Source organism: Loxodonta africana, chromosome 6 (assembly GCF_030014295.1).
Source record: "Loxodonta africana isolate mLoxAfr1 chromosome 6, mLoxAfr1.hap2, whole genome shotgun sequence".
In the NCBI taxonomy this organism is placed as follows: Eukaryota; Metazoa; Chordata; class Mammalia; order Proboscidea; family Elephantidae; genus Loxodonta; species Loxodonta africana.
The window spans coordinates 11,452,229-11,472,732 of record NC_087347.1 but is presented as its reverse complement, the minus strand read 5'-3'; the positions used below and the strand labels follow the sequence as shown (position 1 = coordinate 11,472,732).

The 20,504-nt window shown below is 37.2% G+C and overlaps 1 protein-coding gene across 2 annotated transcripts in view; it reads left to right on the top strand.

Annotated features, from left to right (window-relative positions):
- Positions 1–20,504, top strand: part of PSMD1 (proteasome 26S subunit, non-ATPase 1) — a 112,625-nt gene that overhangs the window by 81,093 nt on the left and 11,028 nt on the right. For both annotated transcript variants that reach the window (XM_064286559.1, XM_064286558.1), the window contains exons 19-21: positions 4,626–4,728; positions 11,637–11,806; positions 19,441–19,533. In XM_064286559.1, the coding sequence (XP_064142629.1) occupies positions 4,626–4,728; positions 11,637–11,806; positions 19,441–19,533 (366 nt within the window). The remainder of the gene's footprint in view (positions 1–4,625; positions 4,729–11,636; positions 11,807–19,440; positions 19,534–20,504) is intronic.

The window sequence follows — 20,504 nt, the reverse complement described above, 5'->3', positions numbered from 1 at the left end:
GTTTTTTGTTTTCCAATTGTGTAAAGTACAGAATTAAAAACATTGTAAAAGCGTGAATTTAAAGCAGATTCATCGTCTTCTCTATAAGGTTGTCATAAAATAAAATCAGAAGTTAATATGATACTTTCCCCTGCACATTCCACATTTTGTTTTGTGTATGGGATCACTCTAAATACTATACCACTGAAATTGAGTGAGAAAATCATGATTCTGGTTCTGATTGCCAGTAATTGCGTGATCACAGGCAAGTAAGTCGTTTCACCTATTGTAACTTCAGTTTTCACATCTGTAAAACAGATCAGATGACTTCAAAGTTACCTTCCAAATTTAAGATTCTATCTTAATCTATGAAAATAATAATTCATGACCAAGAATTATAATAATGAAAACTAAGTTACTGATACAAAAGCAATAAAATAAAATATGAGGAAAAGAATTACAAATGATAAAAACTCATTTTTTTAAAGTATTTGACCTAACATTAATTGTATAAGGCCGTTATATATTTGCATTGATTTTTAAAAACTCCGTCTTTCATTTCACTGGATGTTTTCCTATTGTTTTGGGTACATTTTTGTATTTAAATTCCTCCCTATAATGTACATACACTACTTTGTCCAGTGTTTCTTTTTTATAAGTTCATGAAACATTTTATAAACCTTTAGCACATAAAATTTCCAACCTATATAAGGCAATGTAAGTGTTCATCTAAAATAAGTTCAGAATCAAAGGAATTTGACCTATTGAACCAAAGTAAAAGCACCAAATCCTAGGATTTTTAGTCTAGAAAGGACTTTTGTGATGACCTAATCATGCTGGTTTTTATAGGTTGGGAAAGTAAAGCATAAAGAAGTGATAGACTTCCTAACAGCCTTATGCTGATCAGTGAGTGGCAGAGATAGTTCATTGTTTTTCCCACTACGTTCTGTTGCTACCTATGAATAAAAAATTGAGAACTGTGTCTAAAGAATATTATTTTGTTAGCAGTACAGTATTTCGGTTACAGAGGTAATAGTCGGTCAGAACTGGTAGGATTCTGCCCCCATGTGTTATTACAGCAATGGTTACTGAACATTTACCAACTGTAAAATACTTTATGTGCATTACCTCATGTAACTCTTGCAACACCCTTGTGAGGTAGGTGTTAATAATCCCTGGAGTGATGAAGAAACTGAGGCTAAGAAAAGCTAGGTAATTTACCCAGACAGCTGCTGAGAGCAGAGTCAGTATTCATAAGCCAGAGCACTCTGATTCCATATTACTCTGCCACTATATCACAGTCTGGCCTCTGAGACCAGGATAAATGAAGAGCAAAAGAGATATTGAAAGAACATATAACACAGATTAAAAAGAAAACCAAACTCATTGCCATCAAGTCGATTCCAACTCATAGCGACCCTATAGGACAGAGTAGAACTGCCCCATAGAGTTTCCAAGGAGCAGCTGGTGGACTCGAGATATATAGATCTTTTGGTTAGCAGCTGTAGCACTTAACCACTATACCACCAGGGCTCCAAAGTCATATTAGGAAACTCAAATTCGGTATTTTCTGCTTTTGGCAGATTTGGGGAGCTCCATGATCATGTCCCCGCACGTCTGTCAGAAGAAACTCTGAAACTTGCACATGAACGTAGAGTAGCTAAAGCAAAAGGAAGAAATGATGAAGTAAAAGAACTGAACAGAAGATTTCAAAGGGTGGCTTGAGAAGACAAAGTATTATAATGGAATGTGCAAAGACCTGAACTTAGAAAACCAAAAGGGAAGAACATGCTCAGCATTTCTCAGCCTGAAATAACTGAAGAAGAAATTCAAGCCTGAGTTGCCATATTGAAGGATTCTATGGGAAAAACATTAAACGACGCAGGAAGTCTCAAAAGAACATGGAAGGGAATATACAGAGTCTGTGTACCAAAAAGAATTGGCTGACATTCAACCATTTCAGGAAGTAACGTGATCAAGAACCAATGGTATCGTAGGAAGAGGCCTAAGCGGCCCTGAAGGAGGCATTGGCGAAAAACAAGGCTCCAGGAATTGACAGAAAAGCAATTGAGATGTTTCAACAAATGAATGCAGTGCTGGAAGTGCTCGCTCACCTATGTCAAGAAATTTGAAAGTCAGTTACCTGGTCAGCCGACTAGAAGAGATCCATATTTGTGCCCATTCCAAAGAACGGTGATCCAACAGAAGGTGGAAATTATCGAAAAATATCATTAATATTAACCACCCATTGCCATTGAGTTGATTCAGAGTAGAACTGCCCCATAGGGTTTCCAAGGAGCACCTGATGGATTTGAAGGGCCAACCTTTTGGTTAGCAGCTATAGCTCTCAACTGCTATGCCATCTGGTTTTCCATCATTAATGTTATACCCAAGTAAAATTTTGCCACAGAGGATTCAAAAGTGGGTATAGCAGTATATCAACAGGAACTGCCAGAAATTCAAGCCAGATTCAGAAGACAGGGAATGAGGGTATCATTGCTGATGTCAGATGGCTCTTGACTGGAAGCAGAGAATACCATAAAGATGTTTACCTGTGTTTTATTAACTATGCGAAGGCATTTGACTGTGTGGATCATGACAAATTATGGATAACATTGCAAAGAGTGGGAATTCCAGAGTAATGAATTGTCCTCACATGTAACCTGTACATAAAACAAGAGGCAGTTGTTTGAACACGAGGGGATATTGCGTGGTTTAAAATCAGGAAAGGTGTACGTCAGGGTTATATCCTTTCACCATATTTATTCAGTCTGTACACTAAGCAAATCTGAGAAGCTGCACTGTGTAAAGAAGAACACAGCATCAGGATTTGAGGAAGACTCATTAACAACCTGTGATATGCAGATGACACAACCTTGCTTGCTGAAAGTGAAGAGGACCCGAAGCACTTATTGATGAAGATCACGAAGACTGCAGCCTTCAGTATGGATCACTCCTTAACATAAAGACAACAGAAATCCTCACACCTGGACCGATAACATCATGACAAAGAGAGCAAAGATTGAAGTTGTTAAGGATTTCATTTTGCTTGGATCCATGATCAATGCCCATGGAAGTGGCACCCAGGAAATCAAACGACCCATTGCACTGGACAAATCTGCTGCAAAAGACCTATTTGAAGGGTTAAAAAGCAAAGATGTCGCTTTAGTGACTAAGGTGCGCCTGACCCAAGCCATGGTGTTTTCAGTTGCCTCATGCTTGCGAAAGCTGGACAATGAATAAAGACGAATGAAGAAAAAATTAATGCCTTTGAATTATGGTATTGGCAAAGAAATTGAATATACCGTGGACTTCAGAAGAACGAGCAAAGTTGGCAAGGATGGCAAGAGTTCGTTGCACATTCTTTGGACAAGTTATCAGGTGGGACCAAGTCCCTGGAGAATGACGTCATGCTTGGTAGAGGTTCAGTGAAAGAGAGGAAGACCCTCAACGAGATGGATTGACATGGTAGCTGCAACAATCAGCTCAAGCATAACAACGATTTTGAGGATGGCGCAGGACCAGGAAGTGTTTCGTTCTGTTGTACATGGGGTCCCTGTGAGTCAGAACTGACTTGACAGCACCTAAGAACAACAAGATCGTGTACTTCCTGAATCAGCACATTTCTTCCTGGGTACCTACCATTTGCAAAGCACTGTTGGGAAAATGGAAGTGTTAAGACATGGACGAAGCATAAAATAGTTTCTTCGTTGTCACCCAAACATTTAAAGGGATCACTTTCTTTATTGATAAGAATATTTTTTATAAATGTGATTCTCTAACTATATAAGTCATGCATATTGATTTTAGAAAATGCAGAAAAGAATAAAGACACAAACAGAAATTACCAGTAGTCCCACCCTAAAAGACAACTCACATTCCGTTTTGTCATGTTTCTTTTGGTAAGAGTACTTATCCTGAGGTGTCCTCAGAAAACTAAGCATATGTGTAATGAAAATCTGTACTGTGTATGTGAGTACAATTAGTCCAAAATATACCTCACACGGATTCAGTGAAGCGTAGTTTACTTTAAGGTAGAACTGAAGGCCTGTGCCTGTTAGGAAATCTGCAAGGTTTATGGTAAGCAAAAGAGCTGTATAATTCAAAGTCCAGTGAAAGCCTTAGTGTTCACGTGGACTGTTTTTAGCCTGCTCACTAACAGTGGTGCAGTAAGAAATCACATTCAACATTCCCTTGAACCTGAATCATCTCCTGTGGAATGAGGATTCAAAACAGAACTGGTACTAACACGCCAGTTATGAAAAGTCATACCAAACCAAACCCGTTGCCGCTGAGTCAATTCCGACTCAAAGCAACCCTGTAGGACAGAGTAGAACTGCCCCATAGGGTTTCCAAGGCTGTAATCTTTACAGGAGCAGACTACCACATCTTTCTCCTGCAGAGTGGCTGATGGATTCGAAATGCCAGCTTTTCAGATAGCTTAACCACTGCGCCACCAGGGCTTCTATGAAAAGTCATAACATCCATGATTTCGGCTGTGAAACTGTTCTGTATTCAAATCCGGTTCATATCCTCTTTTTTAATTTTGTTAAATTTTGAACTAAATTACCACTTGAGTAATCTTTCCAGCTCTAAAATGGCACAGCAAATGTGTAGAATTATAATTCTTTTTCTTGTTCCTTCAGGTGAATCAGTTCAGACAGCTGTATTCCAAAGTCATCAATGATAAACACGATGATGTAATGGCCAAGTTTGGTGCTATTTTGGCCCAGGGTATACTAGATGCAGGTAAATGTTTTAAGTTTTACAGTCTTTTTTTTTTTTTTTTAATGAGAATATTTTATTGTGTTTTTGGTGAAAGTTTATACAGCAAATTAGGGTCCCATTTAGCAACTTCTGTACAAATTATTCAGTGAATTGGTTACATTTTTTGCAGTGTGTCAGCATTCTCATTATTTTCTTTCTAGTTGTCCTGTTTCCAGTAATCTAGTTTCCTGGCTCTCCCCTTACTTTCTCATCTTTACTGTAGAGTACAGACTTATTCTGTAAACTAAATATAATGAAATAACGATCTGTTCTAACTATATGACATAGTGGATACTGAGTCTGGGAGAAATTATTCCCTGAGAAAATTTGGAGCCTGCAGTTCACAGAGGCAATTTGCTAGCATCATTAAGAGCCCCTTTGTATTACTAGCTATAATATGGAGAAGATGCTTTTCCTCCCTCTCTGTCTGTTTTCATATCCTTGTAAAGTCTACCTTATAGTGTTGGGAAAAGTAAAAATTCTTGTGAAGCAGTTAGACCAGTGCTGTCACTTTGTAAGTGCTCAGTGATTGTTAGCTGATTTTTTTCTTAGTATATATGAGTTTTAAACAAGTTGACATTGAAAAATTTGGGAGGGGGAAATTATGTTGTAGACCAATTCTTGTAGCCAAATCACTCCTAAAATAAAACACATGTAACATTTCCCTAATTGCGTAGCACACTCTGCAGTTTGGCTCCAGAATTCACATTCCTCACCACTGTGTTTTATTCCATAAAGCTGGGCTGCCCTTCCAAGGCAGAATTGTGGTTTTTAGTACCTTAGATTTGGGCTTAATTAGACAAGTACCTTAACTATTATTATTGGTGTCATTTCAATAGGGTAGAAGGGAAAAGAGCATACCTATTTCATTGTTCAAGTATGTGAGGATTTCTCTTAACTGTACCCTAGCCACATGGAATAGAATCCTTTTTTGTTCATCTGTTCTCATTTGAAAGGTGAAGCATAATATCTCAAAGTTTATGTTGCAGTTCTGTTGTTAGGTGAACACTTTTTCATATTTATTACCTATCTACGTATTTATTTGTGTACTAGTTGTTTCATTTCTAGTAATCTCATTTCCCTGCCCCCTTACCTTCTTGTCTTTGGTTTAGAGTGCTAGACTTAACTCTTTAAATATAATGAAATAGCTGTCTGCTCTAATTATATGACATAGTGGGAACCTTTCTATATTTCTTCTAATAAAAACACTATCTTCCATATTTGTTGCAGTTACACTTTCCTCAGTTCAACTAAAACGTGTGTATATTCAGAGTAAAAAAGAATCTGGAAAAGAAATTGCACTTGTTTTTTTTTTAGTAACTTTCTTAAATTTTTCATGTTTGTTAATTAATCTCTCCAATTTTTATACTTGCTGCATGTGTCCTAATCATATCATCAAGGTTTTCAAATTCCTTGCTTTATAATTTTAGATAATCTCCCTTACATGTCCTCTCTTTTCTGTCCCCGTCTCTAATTTTGGTTATTTTGTCTTTTTTTTAGACTTGCAAGAGATATTCTTGTTTTGTTTATTTATGTACTAATTATACCTTTTTCCTACAACATAAATGGCAACTATGCACATGGACCTTGCCAGATAGAATACACAGGAATCAAATCAACTGCATCTGTGGAAAAAGAAGATAGAAAAACTCAATAGAATCAGTCAGAACAAGTCCAGAGACTGGTTTCAGGACAGGCCATCAATTGTTCATATGCAAGTCAGCTGAAACTGAAGAAAATCAGAGCAAGTCCACAAGAGCCAAGATATGACCTTGAGTATATCCCACCTGAATTTAGAGACCATCTGATGAATAGATTTGACGCATTGAACACTAGTAACCAAAGACCAGATGAGTTGTGGAATGACATCAAGGACATCATCCATGAAGAAAGCAAGAGGTCATTAAAAAGGCAGGAAAGAAAGAGAAGACCAAAGCAGATGTCAGAAGAGACTCTGAAACTTGCTCTTGAGCATCTAGTAGCTAAAGCGAAAGGAAGGGATGATAAAGTCAAAGAGCTGAATAGAAGATTTCAAAGGGCTGCTCAAGAAGACAAAGTAAAGTATATGATAACACATGCAGAGACCTGGAAGTAGAAAACCAAAAGGGAGGAACACACTCGGCATTTCTAGAGCTGAAAGAACCGAAGAAAAAATTCAAGCCTCAAGTTGCAATATTGAAGGATTCTACAGGTAAAATATTAAACAATGCAAGATGCATCGAAAGCAGATGAAAGGAATACACAGAGCCGGTATACCAAAAAGAATTGTTCGACGTCCAACCATTTCAGGAGGTAGCGGATGATAAGGAACTGGTGGTACTGAAAGAAGCTTCACTAAAGGCATTGGTGATGAACGAGGCCCCAGGAATTGACAGAATACCAGTTGAGATGTTTCAGCAAACAGATGGAGCCCTGGAAGTGCTTACTCATCTATGTCAAGAAATTTAGAAGACAGCTACCTGGCCAGCTGACTGGAAGAGATCCATATTTATGCATATTCCCAAGAAAGGTGATCCAACCTAATGCAGAAATTATTGCACACTATCATTAATATCACACGGAAGTAAAATTTTGCTGAAGATCATTCAAAAGCAGCTGCAGCACTGTATCAACAAGGAACTGTTAGAAATTCAAGCCAGATTTAGAACAGGTTGCAGAACCAGGGATATCATAGCTGATGTCAGATGAATCCTGGCTGAAAGCAAAGAATACCGGGAAGATGTTTACTTGCGTTTTATTGACTATGCAAAGGCATTCAGCTGTGTGGATCATAATAATTATGCATAACATTGTGAAAAATGGGAATTCCAGAACATTTAATTGTGCTTATGTGGAACCTGTACATAGGTCAGGAGGCTGTCATGTGAACAGAACAAGGGGATACTACATGGTTTAAAGTCAGGGAAGGTGTACATCAGGGTTGTATCCTTTCACCGTACTTATTCATTCTGTATGCTGAGCAAATAATCTGAGAAGCTGGACTCTATTAAGAAGAGTGTGGCATTGGGATTGGAGGAAGACTCATTAACAAAGCAATATGTAGATGACACAACTTTGATTGCTGAAAATGAAGAGGACTTGATGCACTTATTGATGAAGATCAAAGACTACAGCTTCAACATAAAGAAAACAAAAATCATCACAACTGGACCAGTAAGCAACGTCGTGATAAATGGAGGAAAAATTGAGGTTGTCAAGGATTTCATTTTACTCGGATCCACAATCAATACCCTTGGAAGCAACAGTCAAGAAATCAAAAGATGCGTTGCATTGGACAAATCTGCTGCAAAAGACCTCTTTACAGGGTTAAAAAGCAAAGATGTCACTTTAAGGACTAACATTCGCCTGACCCAAGCCATGCTGTTTTCAGTCACCTCATATGCATGTGAAAGTTTGTCGATGAATAAGGAAGACTGAAGAAGAATTGATGCCTTTGAACTATGGTGTTTAGACCACCAAAAGAACAAACAAATCTGTCTTGGAAAAAGTACAACCAGAGTACTTCTTAGAAGCAAGGATGGCAATACTTTGTCTCACATACTTTGGACATATTATCAGGAGGGGTCAATCATGCTTGGTAAAGTAGAGGATCAGCAAAAAAGTAGAAGAACCTCAGTGAGATGGATCGACACAGTGGCTGCAACAGTGGGCTCAAGCATAACAACGATTGTGAGAATGGTGCAGGACCGGGTGGTGTTTCCTTCTTTTGTAGGGTTGCTGTGAGTTGGAACCAACTTGACGATATCTAACAACAGCAACAATTATGCTTTTTTCTGAATTCTTTATTTTTGCCTTTGGCTTTATTATTTGCTTTTTGTTTTTACTTAGGACTTTGGTGTCCTTTTTTCATCTATTTGTTTGGTGTGTTTTGGGTTTTTTTTTTTTTTTTAACTTAAGGGTTTTCTGCTTAAACTTAACGTTAAGATTGTTTACTTTTCTCGTTAATTTAAAGACATTTTCTTGCAGCTGTGTATAGATAAGGAAAATATTCCATAGATATTTTAGATAGAGAGTAAATCATTTCAATTAGAGACAGTATTGATCCTCCTATGTATAAACAATACAAACATTGGCATCCCGTGGGTTCTCTCTCCTCATTGTTCACCACCCTCCAGTGTTTTTGTATTATGTCTACATTGTCAAAGTTTGTAACTTTTACATTCTCTTCTAAAGCCATAATTCTCATAGTTGTTTAGCCTTAGTTCCGTATTCAAATGGATTCCGTGCTCACCACCATTTCTTTTACTACTTTTTTCACTCCTGGATTCTGTGTATCCTAAGATTAGAGACTTAAGTGGCTGGATTTTATCTGTGATTAGTTTTTCAAGCAGGATTTAGGAGTAACATTTTAATACTACAGATCTGGTTTTGTTTTTGGTTTTTTATTGACAGTCACTTTCTGAAGTCTGTGATTTTAGACTGACAACTCTTGGTCTTTCACCACTACAATTTTTTGCTGGTTTTTACTATATTAGTGTTATTTCTTAAGAATTGGGGGAGGATAATTCTGTATTTCAGTTTTATTCTTCGTCTTTATGGGAAACCATCTCTCTGTCTTCCTCTCTTTCCTTCCCGTGTCACCCCTTTTTTATGAATGTCTGATTTGTCATGGACCAATTAAATTTTGGTGCTTTTTTTTCCATTTCCCTTTTTATTTATAATGGTGTTTGCCTTGGGTATTTTTCATGTTATTTGGTACATTAAAGTTCTGTTTTGTGCTGTTTACTACTAACTAAGCATAAAATTGTTTTCTCACCCTTTTTCACTCTGTGTTAATACTCTGCCCTCCTGTGCTGCAACTGCATTAGAAACATTTGCAGGCCCGGCCTCTGTCTTAGTGGAGTTAGTGGCACAGGAGAAAATATGGAGAGGACAGCTCCAAAGCAGTGAGTGAAGGGACGTGTATGAGAACTCACTGAATGATTTGGCCTCTTCAAGGGAGAAAAGCCAAAGAATAAGAAGATTTATGAGTAAATTCCATAAAACTATAAACACTATCAATAGAATAAACCCTCCCTTGTTTATTAGATCTCACAGTGTTAGAACAAAAGGCTAGTTCCTAAGTCTGAAGAAGATAGATTTTGTTGAAATAGATGGAGTTCAACTTCAAAACTTAGATCAGATGGCACGTTCTCTGGGCAGCTTTCCCCGTCTTCTACCCTACCCAGCCACCACCCTGGGTTAGGTAGCATGCTTAGGTTTATGTTCCCATTAACACCTGTGTTTATCTCTATCATAATACTTTTATGTCTAAATTCAGTTATCTAATTAGCTGTCTCTCTGGCTTCTTGGGATCTCCAGTAGTTTGTTCAGAACTCTCAGTACATAGGAAACATTTAGTGAATGTAGAAGGAGAAAGTATAAGTAGACCATTAATTTATTAACTCAAATTAAAGTTGACCTGATTTTTTTTTTTCCAGATGAAATCTTAAATGAAAGGTCTGTAGTGAAGTAATAAGAAAATCTGGATTATTTGGCTAACAGTAGAACCCTGGTTCTTACAACAATTACAATACTTTTTGATTTAGTAAAGTCACTATTCACTTCCTGACTCAAGCAGATGTGGCGGCACGTGCAAGATGCTGATATCTGTGGGGAGTGAGATGTGAGCAACAGGAATTCAACACTGGAATTCCAATCAGGATCCTGATTCAGAACAGACAATCCCCAGTTATCATAGTCTGTTATATAAACTAAGAAGATTTGCTTCTCAGAGTTCTGTAGTCCAGCACCATTACCATATAGACTGGAGGTTGCAATATAGCAGCTCATTGGCCAAATCCAGTCCAATGATATTTTTTATTTTGCCTACCAAACAAAACTTGCAACATTAGGGCCTACTTTTAAACGAACTGACCCAATGACCTGAGGTATTGAAGAAAATATATCCATAATAATAGTTCAGGCCTACATCCCTAATAACAGCTACTACATTTAAATAAGGCATGGACTTTCTAGTTTGCTTCAGTCTCCACTGCTCCTAGCCTACTTTTTCTCATTTGTGTTAAATGGCTGTTTCCTAAAGGTATTTGAGTTTCCAATCCTTAATAGCCTCCTAGAATCTCAAGTGCCCAATAAAGATTCAGCTATCCCACCGATGCTTGGATCTTAGATCTAGTTGACTGGTTTAAACTCTTTTTCTATATTCTCTCAAGTAATAGACTAGGGCTCCTGAAAAGATGTGGGCAAACAGGTCAGTTTCTAAGCCATACTTATACTCTGTCAGCAGCCCAAACGTCTGATTAAACAGGATCAGCTCTGATGTCATTATTTCATGTTTTATACGTTCTCAAAAAATTTCAATTAAATCAAGGATTGAAGGTTAAAATTTTTCTTTTGAAAATCACTGCTCAGGTTCCAATACTTGTTTTGCCAATGGGAAAAAAATCTCTTAGAAGTAAGGTGATTGTCCAAGGTCACAAGGCTAGTTAATGTCAGAACTGCCTCCTATCAATTTAAGGGGTTTAATAATTCACAGAGTAACACTCAGTGCTTCTTAGATTTTTCTGTAGCGGCACATAGATCTTCATAACTTGCTCTGGATGTTTCTTATAATTTTAGTAATTTTTATTCTGTCTAGTGCCTAAAAAGCAAGAAACAGTCTTTACTGTTAAACATATTTATAAGTGTGTGATTATGCTATAAATACGTATTTTCCTGCATTTAGGCATATATAGTTAAATCAGAAAGAGGAAAAAACAGCAAATGTAGCACTTTCAATTTTAGAGACCCTGGATAGCTCATTGGCTAACTAGTTCCAAGGACTCCATAGTAGATTGTATGATCTGTGTTCTTAAGATTATCGCCAAATGTTTCTTTTGTGTAGTACTTAGAAATCTTTAGTCTTGCTCTGCTGGATTGATGTTCATGGTGTTTCTCTTTTTCTCCAGGTGGTCATAATGTCACCATCTCCTTACAGTCCAGAACTGGACACACCCATATGCCTTCTGTAGTTGGCGTCCTTGTCTTTACCCAGTTCTGGTTCTGGTTTCCTCTTTCACACTTCCTGTCATTGGCTTATACTCCTACCTGTGTCATTGGCCTTAACAAGGACTTAAAGGTATGTTCTTGAAATCTTAGTTGTGTAGAATATCCTATTCATCATTGACACACAAGGATTTTCATTTAATTTTAAAGACGAATAGTGCTTCTTAGATTTTTCCATAGCTACACATAGATCTGCATAACCTCTTATCAATATTTTCCCTTCACATTGAATCTTCACCTTGTTGAGTGGAGTATGACAGTGGAAGATTTAAAAATCAGGTTCTTTATAGCTGTGTACTATTTGCCATTGTATCAATTCTGATTCATGGTGACCCCATGTGTTTCAGAGTAGAACTGTGCTTCATAGGATTTTTGATGGCTGATTTTTTGGAAGTAGACTACCAGGGCTTTCTTCTGAGGCCCCTCTGAGTCTACTTGAACCTCTAACCTTTTGGTTAGCAGTTGAGTGCATTACCCATTTGAACCACCCAGGAACTCTACTGTGTAGACTTGGGTAAGTTCTTATCTTTTCTTAGCCTCCAGCTCTTTATACAATTGGGAGAGAATATGCTAAATGTATAGGTATGAAGGGGCTTTTAGAACACTGATGAATTCTATTTAATCCTGAAGACTTTGGGAGCTGTTGAAGGACTTCAGACAGCTAAATGACCTGATAAGATTTGCATTTTAGAAAGATCTTTCTGATAGCAAAGGAAACCCATTTCAATGTCATTGCAGTAACCCAGACAAGGAAGAATGAGGACCTCAACTAAGTCTTAATAATGAGGACTGAAGGTTTGAAACAGGGACATGTCTTAGAGTTATGTGATGCTAGAATCATTGATGAAAGAAAAGATAATAATAAAGAGGAGGATCATGCTTGAAAATTCTAAATGTTTTGTCCTTCATGTTTTTTAATAACAAATATATAAAAGGCAAGGATAAAATTATGTTACAGGGCACAGGAAATATAAAGATGTAATTAGTGATAACAGAAAAGGTAGGGAAGAGGAATGGTATAGATACAGAATTTTTTGTATGTTACTAAAGTTAAGTTGGTACCAACTTACCCTAAAAACCCAAAAAAACAACTTCCCCTAGAATGTTGTAAATACAAGCTCTTAAATGTAATATTCATAGTAACCACTAAGAAAATATTTAAAAACATACACAAAAGGGAAAGAGAAAGGAACTAAAAAGTCACTCTACAATAAACTAACAAAATTCAGAAGCAAACAGTCCTAAAGGACAAAGGCAAAGAAGGCATAAGACACACAAAAAAACAACAAAATGGCAGAAGTAAGTCACTTCTTATCAGTGAATGTAAATGGACCGAGTACTCCAATCAAAAGGCAGAGTGGCAGAATGGATTAAAAAAACATGGTCTAACTATATACCATTTACTAGAGACATACCTTAAACCCAAGGACACAAACAAGTTGAAAGTGAAAGGATGGAAAAAAATATTCCATGCAAATGATAACCAAAAGAGAGCTAAGGTAGCAATCTTAATATCAGACAAAGTAGACTTTAAGACAAAATCTATTAGAAGAGATAAAGATGGATGTTACATAGTGATAAAAGGGTCAATTAATCAAGAATGTTTAACAATCCCAAATATATATGCACCCTACATTGGGTACCTAAATACATAAAGCAAATACCAATAGGATAGGAGGGAGAAATATATAGTACTGCAATAATAGATGGAGACTTCAGTACACCACTTTCAATATTGGAAAGAACATCTAGGAAGAAGATCAGTAAGGAAACAGAGGACCTGAATGACACTGTAAACCAACTAGACTTAAGAAACATAAATAGAACACTCCACCCAAAAGCAGCGCAATAAATACTCTACTCCAGTGGACATGGATCATTCTCCAAGATAGACCACATTTCAGGTCAGAAAGCGAGTCCTGATAAATTTTAAAAGACTGAAATCATACAAAGTATTTTTTCTGACCACCACGGAGTGAAGCTAGAAATCAATAACAGAAAAAAAAACTAGAAAATACACAAACATATGGAAATTAAATAGCACACTATTGAACTACCAATGGGTCAAGAAGAAATCAAAAGAGAAATCACGGATTTCTTAGAGTCAAATAAAAATGAAAGCACAGAATGCCAAAATTTATAGGGTGCAGCAAAGGCAGTACTTAGAGGGAAACTTATAGCAATAAATGCCTACATAAAAAAAAGAAGAAAGATCTCAAATTAACAGCTTAACTCAACAACTCTAGGAACTAGAAAGAGAAGAGCAAGCTAAGCCTAAATCTACCAGAAGAAAGGAATTAACAAAGATCAGAGCAAAAAATAAAATTGAAAACAGAAAAATGGTACAGAGAATCAGTAAAACCAGAAGTTAATTGAAAATACCAGTAAAATTGACAAGCCTTTTTTTTTTTTTTTTAGCTAGACTGACAAAGAAAAGGTGAAAATAACCAAAATAAAAAAAAGAGAGGGGACATTATAACTGACCCAGTAGAAATAAAGAGAATTATGACGGAATATTATGAACAACTGTATGGCAACAAACCACGTAACCTAGATGAAATGGACAAATTCTTAGAAGCACACAGCCTACTCAGACTGACTCAAGACAGGATAGAGAGTCTCAACAGACCCATAACAAGTGAAGAGATAAATCAGTGATCAAAAACCTCCCAACAAAAAAAATTCCTGGACCAGATGGCTTCACTTGGGAATTTTACCAAACACCTAGAGAGGAATCGACACCAATACTGTTTAAACTCTTCCAAAATATAGGGAGGGAAGGAATATTCCCTAATTCATTCTGTGAAACAAACATAACCCTCATACCAAAACAAGACAAAAACACCACAAGAAAACTAGAGGCCAATGTCTCTTATTAACATAGATGCAAAAATCCTCAACAAAATACTAGCAAATAGAGAATCCAACAACATATTTAAAAAAGCAACATTCCATGACCAAGTGGGATTTATTTCAGGAATGCAGGGATGCGTCAACATTAGAAAATCAATCAACATAATACACCACATCAGTAGAACAAAGGAAAAGAACTACATGATCATCTCTGGGTGCCGAAAAAGCATTTGATAAAATCTAACACCTTTTCTTGATGAAAAGCCTAAAGAAAATTGGAATAGAAGGGAAATTCCTTAATATGATTCAGAGCCTGTATGAAAAGCCAACAGCCAACATTGTACTTAATGGAGAAAGACTGAGAGCTTTCCACTTAATCGGGAAGAAGACAAGGGTGCCCGCTCTTACCACTTCTGTTCAGTTTTGCATTAGAAGTCCTAGTCAGAGCAATAAGACAGGAAAAAGAAATCAAAGGTATCTGGATTGGAAAAGAAGAAGTAAAATTTATCTCTATTCATGGATAGTATGATCCTGTATTTTAGAAAATCTCAAAGAGTCCATAAGAAAACATCTAGAGTTAACAGAGGAATTTAGCAAAGTTGCAGGGTATGGGTCAAGAGACAAAAATCAGTCGGGTTTCTATACAGCAGCAATGATACATCTGAAAGGAAAATTAGGGAAACAATTCCATTTACAATAGCATCTAAAAGAATGAAATACCTAGGAATAAATCTAACCAGGGACGTGAAAGATTTATACAATGAAAACTATAAAACACTGCTGTAAGAGATTAAAGAAGACTTAAATAAATGGAAAGATTTTCCACGTTCATGGTTTGGAAGACTTAATATTGTTAAGACGTCAGTACTACCCAAAGCGATTTATAGACTCAGTGGAGTCCTCATATGGAATGGCAAGAGGCCCCAAATAGCTAAAACAATGTCAAAAGAGAAGAACAAAGTAGGACGGCTCAGACTTCCTGATTTTAAAACATACTACACAGCTACAGTAATGAAAACAGCCTGCTGCTGGTATAACAACAGACACATAGACCAGCGAAGTAGGATCGAGCGTCCAGAAATAAACGCACACAGCTGTGGTGAACTGATTTTTGACAAGGGTTCTAAGTCTACTTAGTGGGGAAGAGTCTCTTCAATAAAATGGTGCTGGGAAAATTGGATTTCCACATGCAGAAAAATGAAACAATCCATGCCTCACACCATGCACAAAAACAAATTCATATGGATTAAGGACCTAAATGTACAACCTAAACCATGAAATTCCTAGAGGAACAAGCAGGGGCAACGCCATGAGACTTAGCTTTCAACAATGGACTAATATAATAACGAAAGCACAAGCAGCAAAAGACAAAGAAATGGGACTTCATAAAAATTAAAAATTTTTGTTCATCAGAAGACTTTACCAAGAAAATGAAAAGAAGCTGCCGACTGGGAGAATATCTTCGTAAACCATATATCCAACAAGAATCTAATAACCAAAATATATATAAAACTTTAATAACAACAAAAAGACAACCCAATCATAAAGTGGGCAAAGGACTTCAATACTCATTTCACCAAAGAGGACATTCAGATGGCCACCAAACAGCATCATTAGCTATCAAAGAAATACAAACCAAAACCACAGTAAGATACTATTTCACTCCCACTAATATGGCTAAGATAGAAAAAAATAATAACAAATGTTGGCAAGGATATGAGGAAATTCAAACCTTTATCCATTGCTGGTAGGAATGCAAAATGGTATGGCCGTTGTGAAAACAGTGTGGAGGTTCCTCAAAAAACTAAAAATAGAACTACTATATGACTCACCAATTCCACCCCTGGTTACGTATCCAATAGACTTGAAAGCAGAGACTGAAACAGAGACTTGTACACCAGTGTTCATTGCAGCGCTATTCATGATAGCCGAAAGGTGGAAACAACCTAAATGCCCTTCAACAGGTGAATGAATTAAAAAAATATGGTATATACATACAGCGGAATACTATTCAGCCAATGGGAGAAATGAAGCTGTGATACATGCTGCAGTACAGCTGGAGCTTGAAAACATTACATCAAATGAAATAAGCCAATCACAAAAGGACAAATATTGTATGACCTCTCTAATATAAAAAGACAAGAAAGAGCAAATGTATAGAGACCCAAGTTTATTAGTGGTTACCAGGAGCCAGAGGGAGGGAGAAAAAGGGGCAGTAACGGTGATGGAAAAATCACATTAAGTAAGGGTGGGGTTGCAACACCCAGTTACCGTAATTACTGTCAGTTTAAGTAGTACACCTGTAAAAAGTTTATTGGCAAAAGTTGTATCGTAGATATATTTACAACAGCAACAAAAAAAGAGCGAGCGGCTGCTGAGGCAGTTTATGTACAGCCAGACACCTCATGGGATTTGGTTCCCTGGTTTGGAGGTTTAGCGTCCTTATTTCACGGAACATCCGAGTTAATTGGCCTAATTAGGTGTTTAGTGCTTCTGTTTCCTAGTTGGCTTCGTATGGCTGGGGACTTAAAAGCTTGCAAGTGGCCATCCAAGGTACAATAGTTGGTCTTTATTCACCCGGAGCAACAGAGGAAAAAGGAGAGTCAAGAATAGGAGGAGGATACGGAATTTGTGGCTGATTCCCTGCATGAACAACTACCTCCTTTGTCATGAGACCAGAAGAACTGAATGGTGCCCAGCTGCTACTAGGAAACATTTTGATCAAAAAGAAGAATCACGATTGAAAGAGGAAAAATACAGAACAAAATTTCAAATTCTTACGTACTCTAGCCTTCTGGAGCCATAGAGGGTAGATGAACCCCTGAAACTATTGTCCTGAGATAATCTGTAAACCTTAAACCAAAAATATCCCCTGAGGTTGTCTTAAAACCAATCTGTAGTTTAGCTTAACTAGTAAAAAAGGCCTGCCTTGAGCATTATGCTCTTTTAAGAACTATCTATATGGGATCAAATTGACAACAATAACTCGAAAGATTAGATAGGAACCTCAGAGGGCAGTGAATTTATATTAAAGAGGGAGGAACAAGTCAGAAAGGGAGGTGAGAATGGCTGCAGAAGTCGAAGAATGTAATCAGTGTAGCTAAATTGTACGTGTAGAAACTTGAATTGGTGTATTTGTTTTGCTGTATATGTTCTGAACAACAGCAAAATAAATTAAAATTTAGGAAAAAAATAATAAAGTGGGGGCAAGTAGGAGGATGTCCCTTTGGTCATGGCTAGAAGCAAGACCAACAGTGAGGAGCCAGGGAATCTGACAGAATCAAACTAATCACAGAAGTCAAAGCCTTAAGGTTCTACATTCACTGTCATCACATCTTTTTTTTTTTTTAAACGGGGTTGGAGTTCATACTTCGGTCTCCTCAGTCTTGTGGCCTGATGACTCATCTTGTTCTCATCCAGAGGCCTTTGACCTTTAAATAATTCTTACATCTTCTCACTGCTATTGTTAAAATGTTATATTAAATTTTCAGAAGGGAAAAATTTTAGGCCAAAGCTTGGGTAATAAAGATTATTTCATTCTTTTTTTTTTTTTTTTTTCCACTATAGCTGTGTAGCCAGTTATCCCTTGGTTAAGTGTTTCAGTATTAAAACTAATGTTGTCGAGTTGCTTCTCACTCATGGTGGCCCCATGTCTGCAGAGTAGAACTGCTCCATGGGGTTTTCAAGGCTGTAACCTTTATTTATAAATATTGACCAGTTTTATGTCTCAAGTTAAGAATCTTTTGGTTTCCCTATCGCTAACCTTTGTCATTGTAATTAAATGTCCTGCATAATCTTTAGGGGCTTTTCCCCTCTGGAAAACAATTTATCATCTCTGTTTTCATTCTTCACAATGGAAAAGACAAGGTCTTCCTCATTCTAGTAAATGTGATCCTTATTACCATTCTCCACCAATGCAAACTGGGTAAATAAAGAGAAGTTCAAATTAGCTAACTCTAAACCTGGGCAATAAGTAATGTGAAGCTGACTTTTCTGTGAGGCTCATGTTAGACCCTTATAAGGCATGAGTGTATGATGTGGAAACTGTGTACAGACTTGTATAGGTTGTAGGGTGGTACAAGGAAGATAAATCAAAGTAGGTATAAAAAAAAAAAAGGTATGCAGGCTGGATAATCAGGTAACACTTTACAAAGGAGGTAACAGTGGAACTGATGTTCGCACTGTAAGTGGGAATTAACCCGCTGACACAGGGTGGGTCGTTGATACAGATGATGTGAAGGCATGCCTGTTCAAAGAAGAGGGAGCCCTGGTGGCACAGTGGTTAAGAGCCTGGCTGCTAACCAGAAGGTCGGTAGTTCAGATACACCAGCTGCTCCTTGGAAACCCTGTGTGGCAGCCCTACTCCGGAATCAACTCAGTGGCATCGAGTTTGGTTCAAAGGAGCCCTGGTGGTATAGTGGTTAAAGCACTGCTCCGCTAACCGAAAGGTCAGTGGTTCAAAACCACTGGCAGGTCTACAGGAGAGCCATGTGGCAGTCTGCTTCCATAGAGATTTACAGCCTTGGAAACCTTACGGGGTCGTCACTGTAAGTGAGAATGGACTGTACGGCAGTGGGTTTAGGTTTTTTGGTTCAGGGTCACAAATCTTCAGAATAGTGTAAGGGAGCGAGGGGCAGTTCTTTAGAGCACTAAAAACTCGCTCAACAAAAGAAGACAGGTGCCTTCAGAGAAAAATAGTAACATATTTGAATAGCACTGAAATTGACAATGAGTCTGAATTGGAGCTTCTGATCTCCTTTTGCATCTGTATGCTTGTTGAGAGTGTAGAATACTTAAACCCTGATTTTAGTTATTTTAATGAAGGAAGACAAAAAAGTTGTTTTATTTTTCCAGATGCCAAAAGTTCAGTATAAATCCAACTGTAAACCATCCACATTTGCATATCCTGCGCCTCTGGAAGTACCAAAAGAAAAAGAAAAGGAAAAGGTAGGTTCTTTGTTTCCTGTTGACATAGAGGAGCTACTGTTTTATTCAGATTTGTTTCTATTTTTTAAGTTTTAAATTAGTTACCATAAAAGTAATACTTTCTTACTGTAAAATCTAACATTGCACAGGAGAATATTTTCCTTTCCTCCTCATCCAGGTCCCATGTCACAACTTGTGAATCCTTCCTAATGTTTTCTCTGCACATAGGAATATTCTTAAACACAAATAGAATTATCCTGTACATACTGTTCTGCTTCTTGTTGTTTTCACTTTAACGATATTATCGGCATTTTCGATACGTATGTATCTCATTTTTCTTTACATCCTCTTATGGCTGTATAGTTGTTTATTTAACCATTTCTTTATTTGATGTCCATTTTTGGTTATTTCTGATTTTTCACTGGTATAAATGAGGCTGGAACGAAAGACTGTATACACTTATATTTGGGCACTTATGCAAGAATATCTATAGGTTAGAATCCTGGACGTGAAATTGTTTGATCATATAAGTAATATGCATTTATTTTTGTAGGTATAACCAATTTGTACTCCTACCAACTGCATATGAGGACACTGATTGGTGTATGTTAAATTATAGTGAATGAGAGAGGCTGCACTTGCCCCCGAAGTTTTACTCAGTAAAATTATCTTTTCATGTCACCCTATACCTGGGAAAATGGTTCTTTACCTTAGGATAATATTTTTTCTGTGTTAGCCAGTTGTCAATTATTTGCTGTAAATTTTGTGAATAAGGATAATTATGTAATTGACCTAATTTGAAGGTGATGAATCCCCTTTGACAACAGCATCTTGTTTTTTATCATCTGTGTTTCAGAAACAAAGTCAGGCTTTACACCAGTACTGCCCAGCCTTTCAAAATCTCTGTTTCATCTTTCAGTTCCATGAGACCCATCAAGGAGGAATTCCAGGCTAACCGCTCACACACTGTATGTAGTAGGGCACCTAGGACA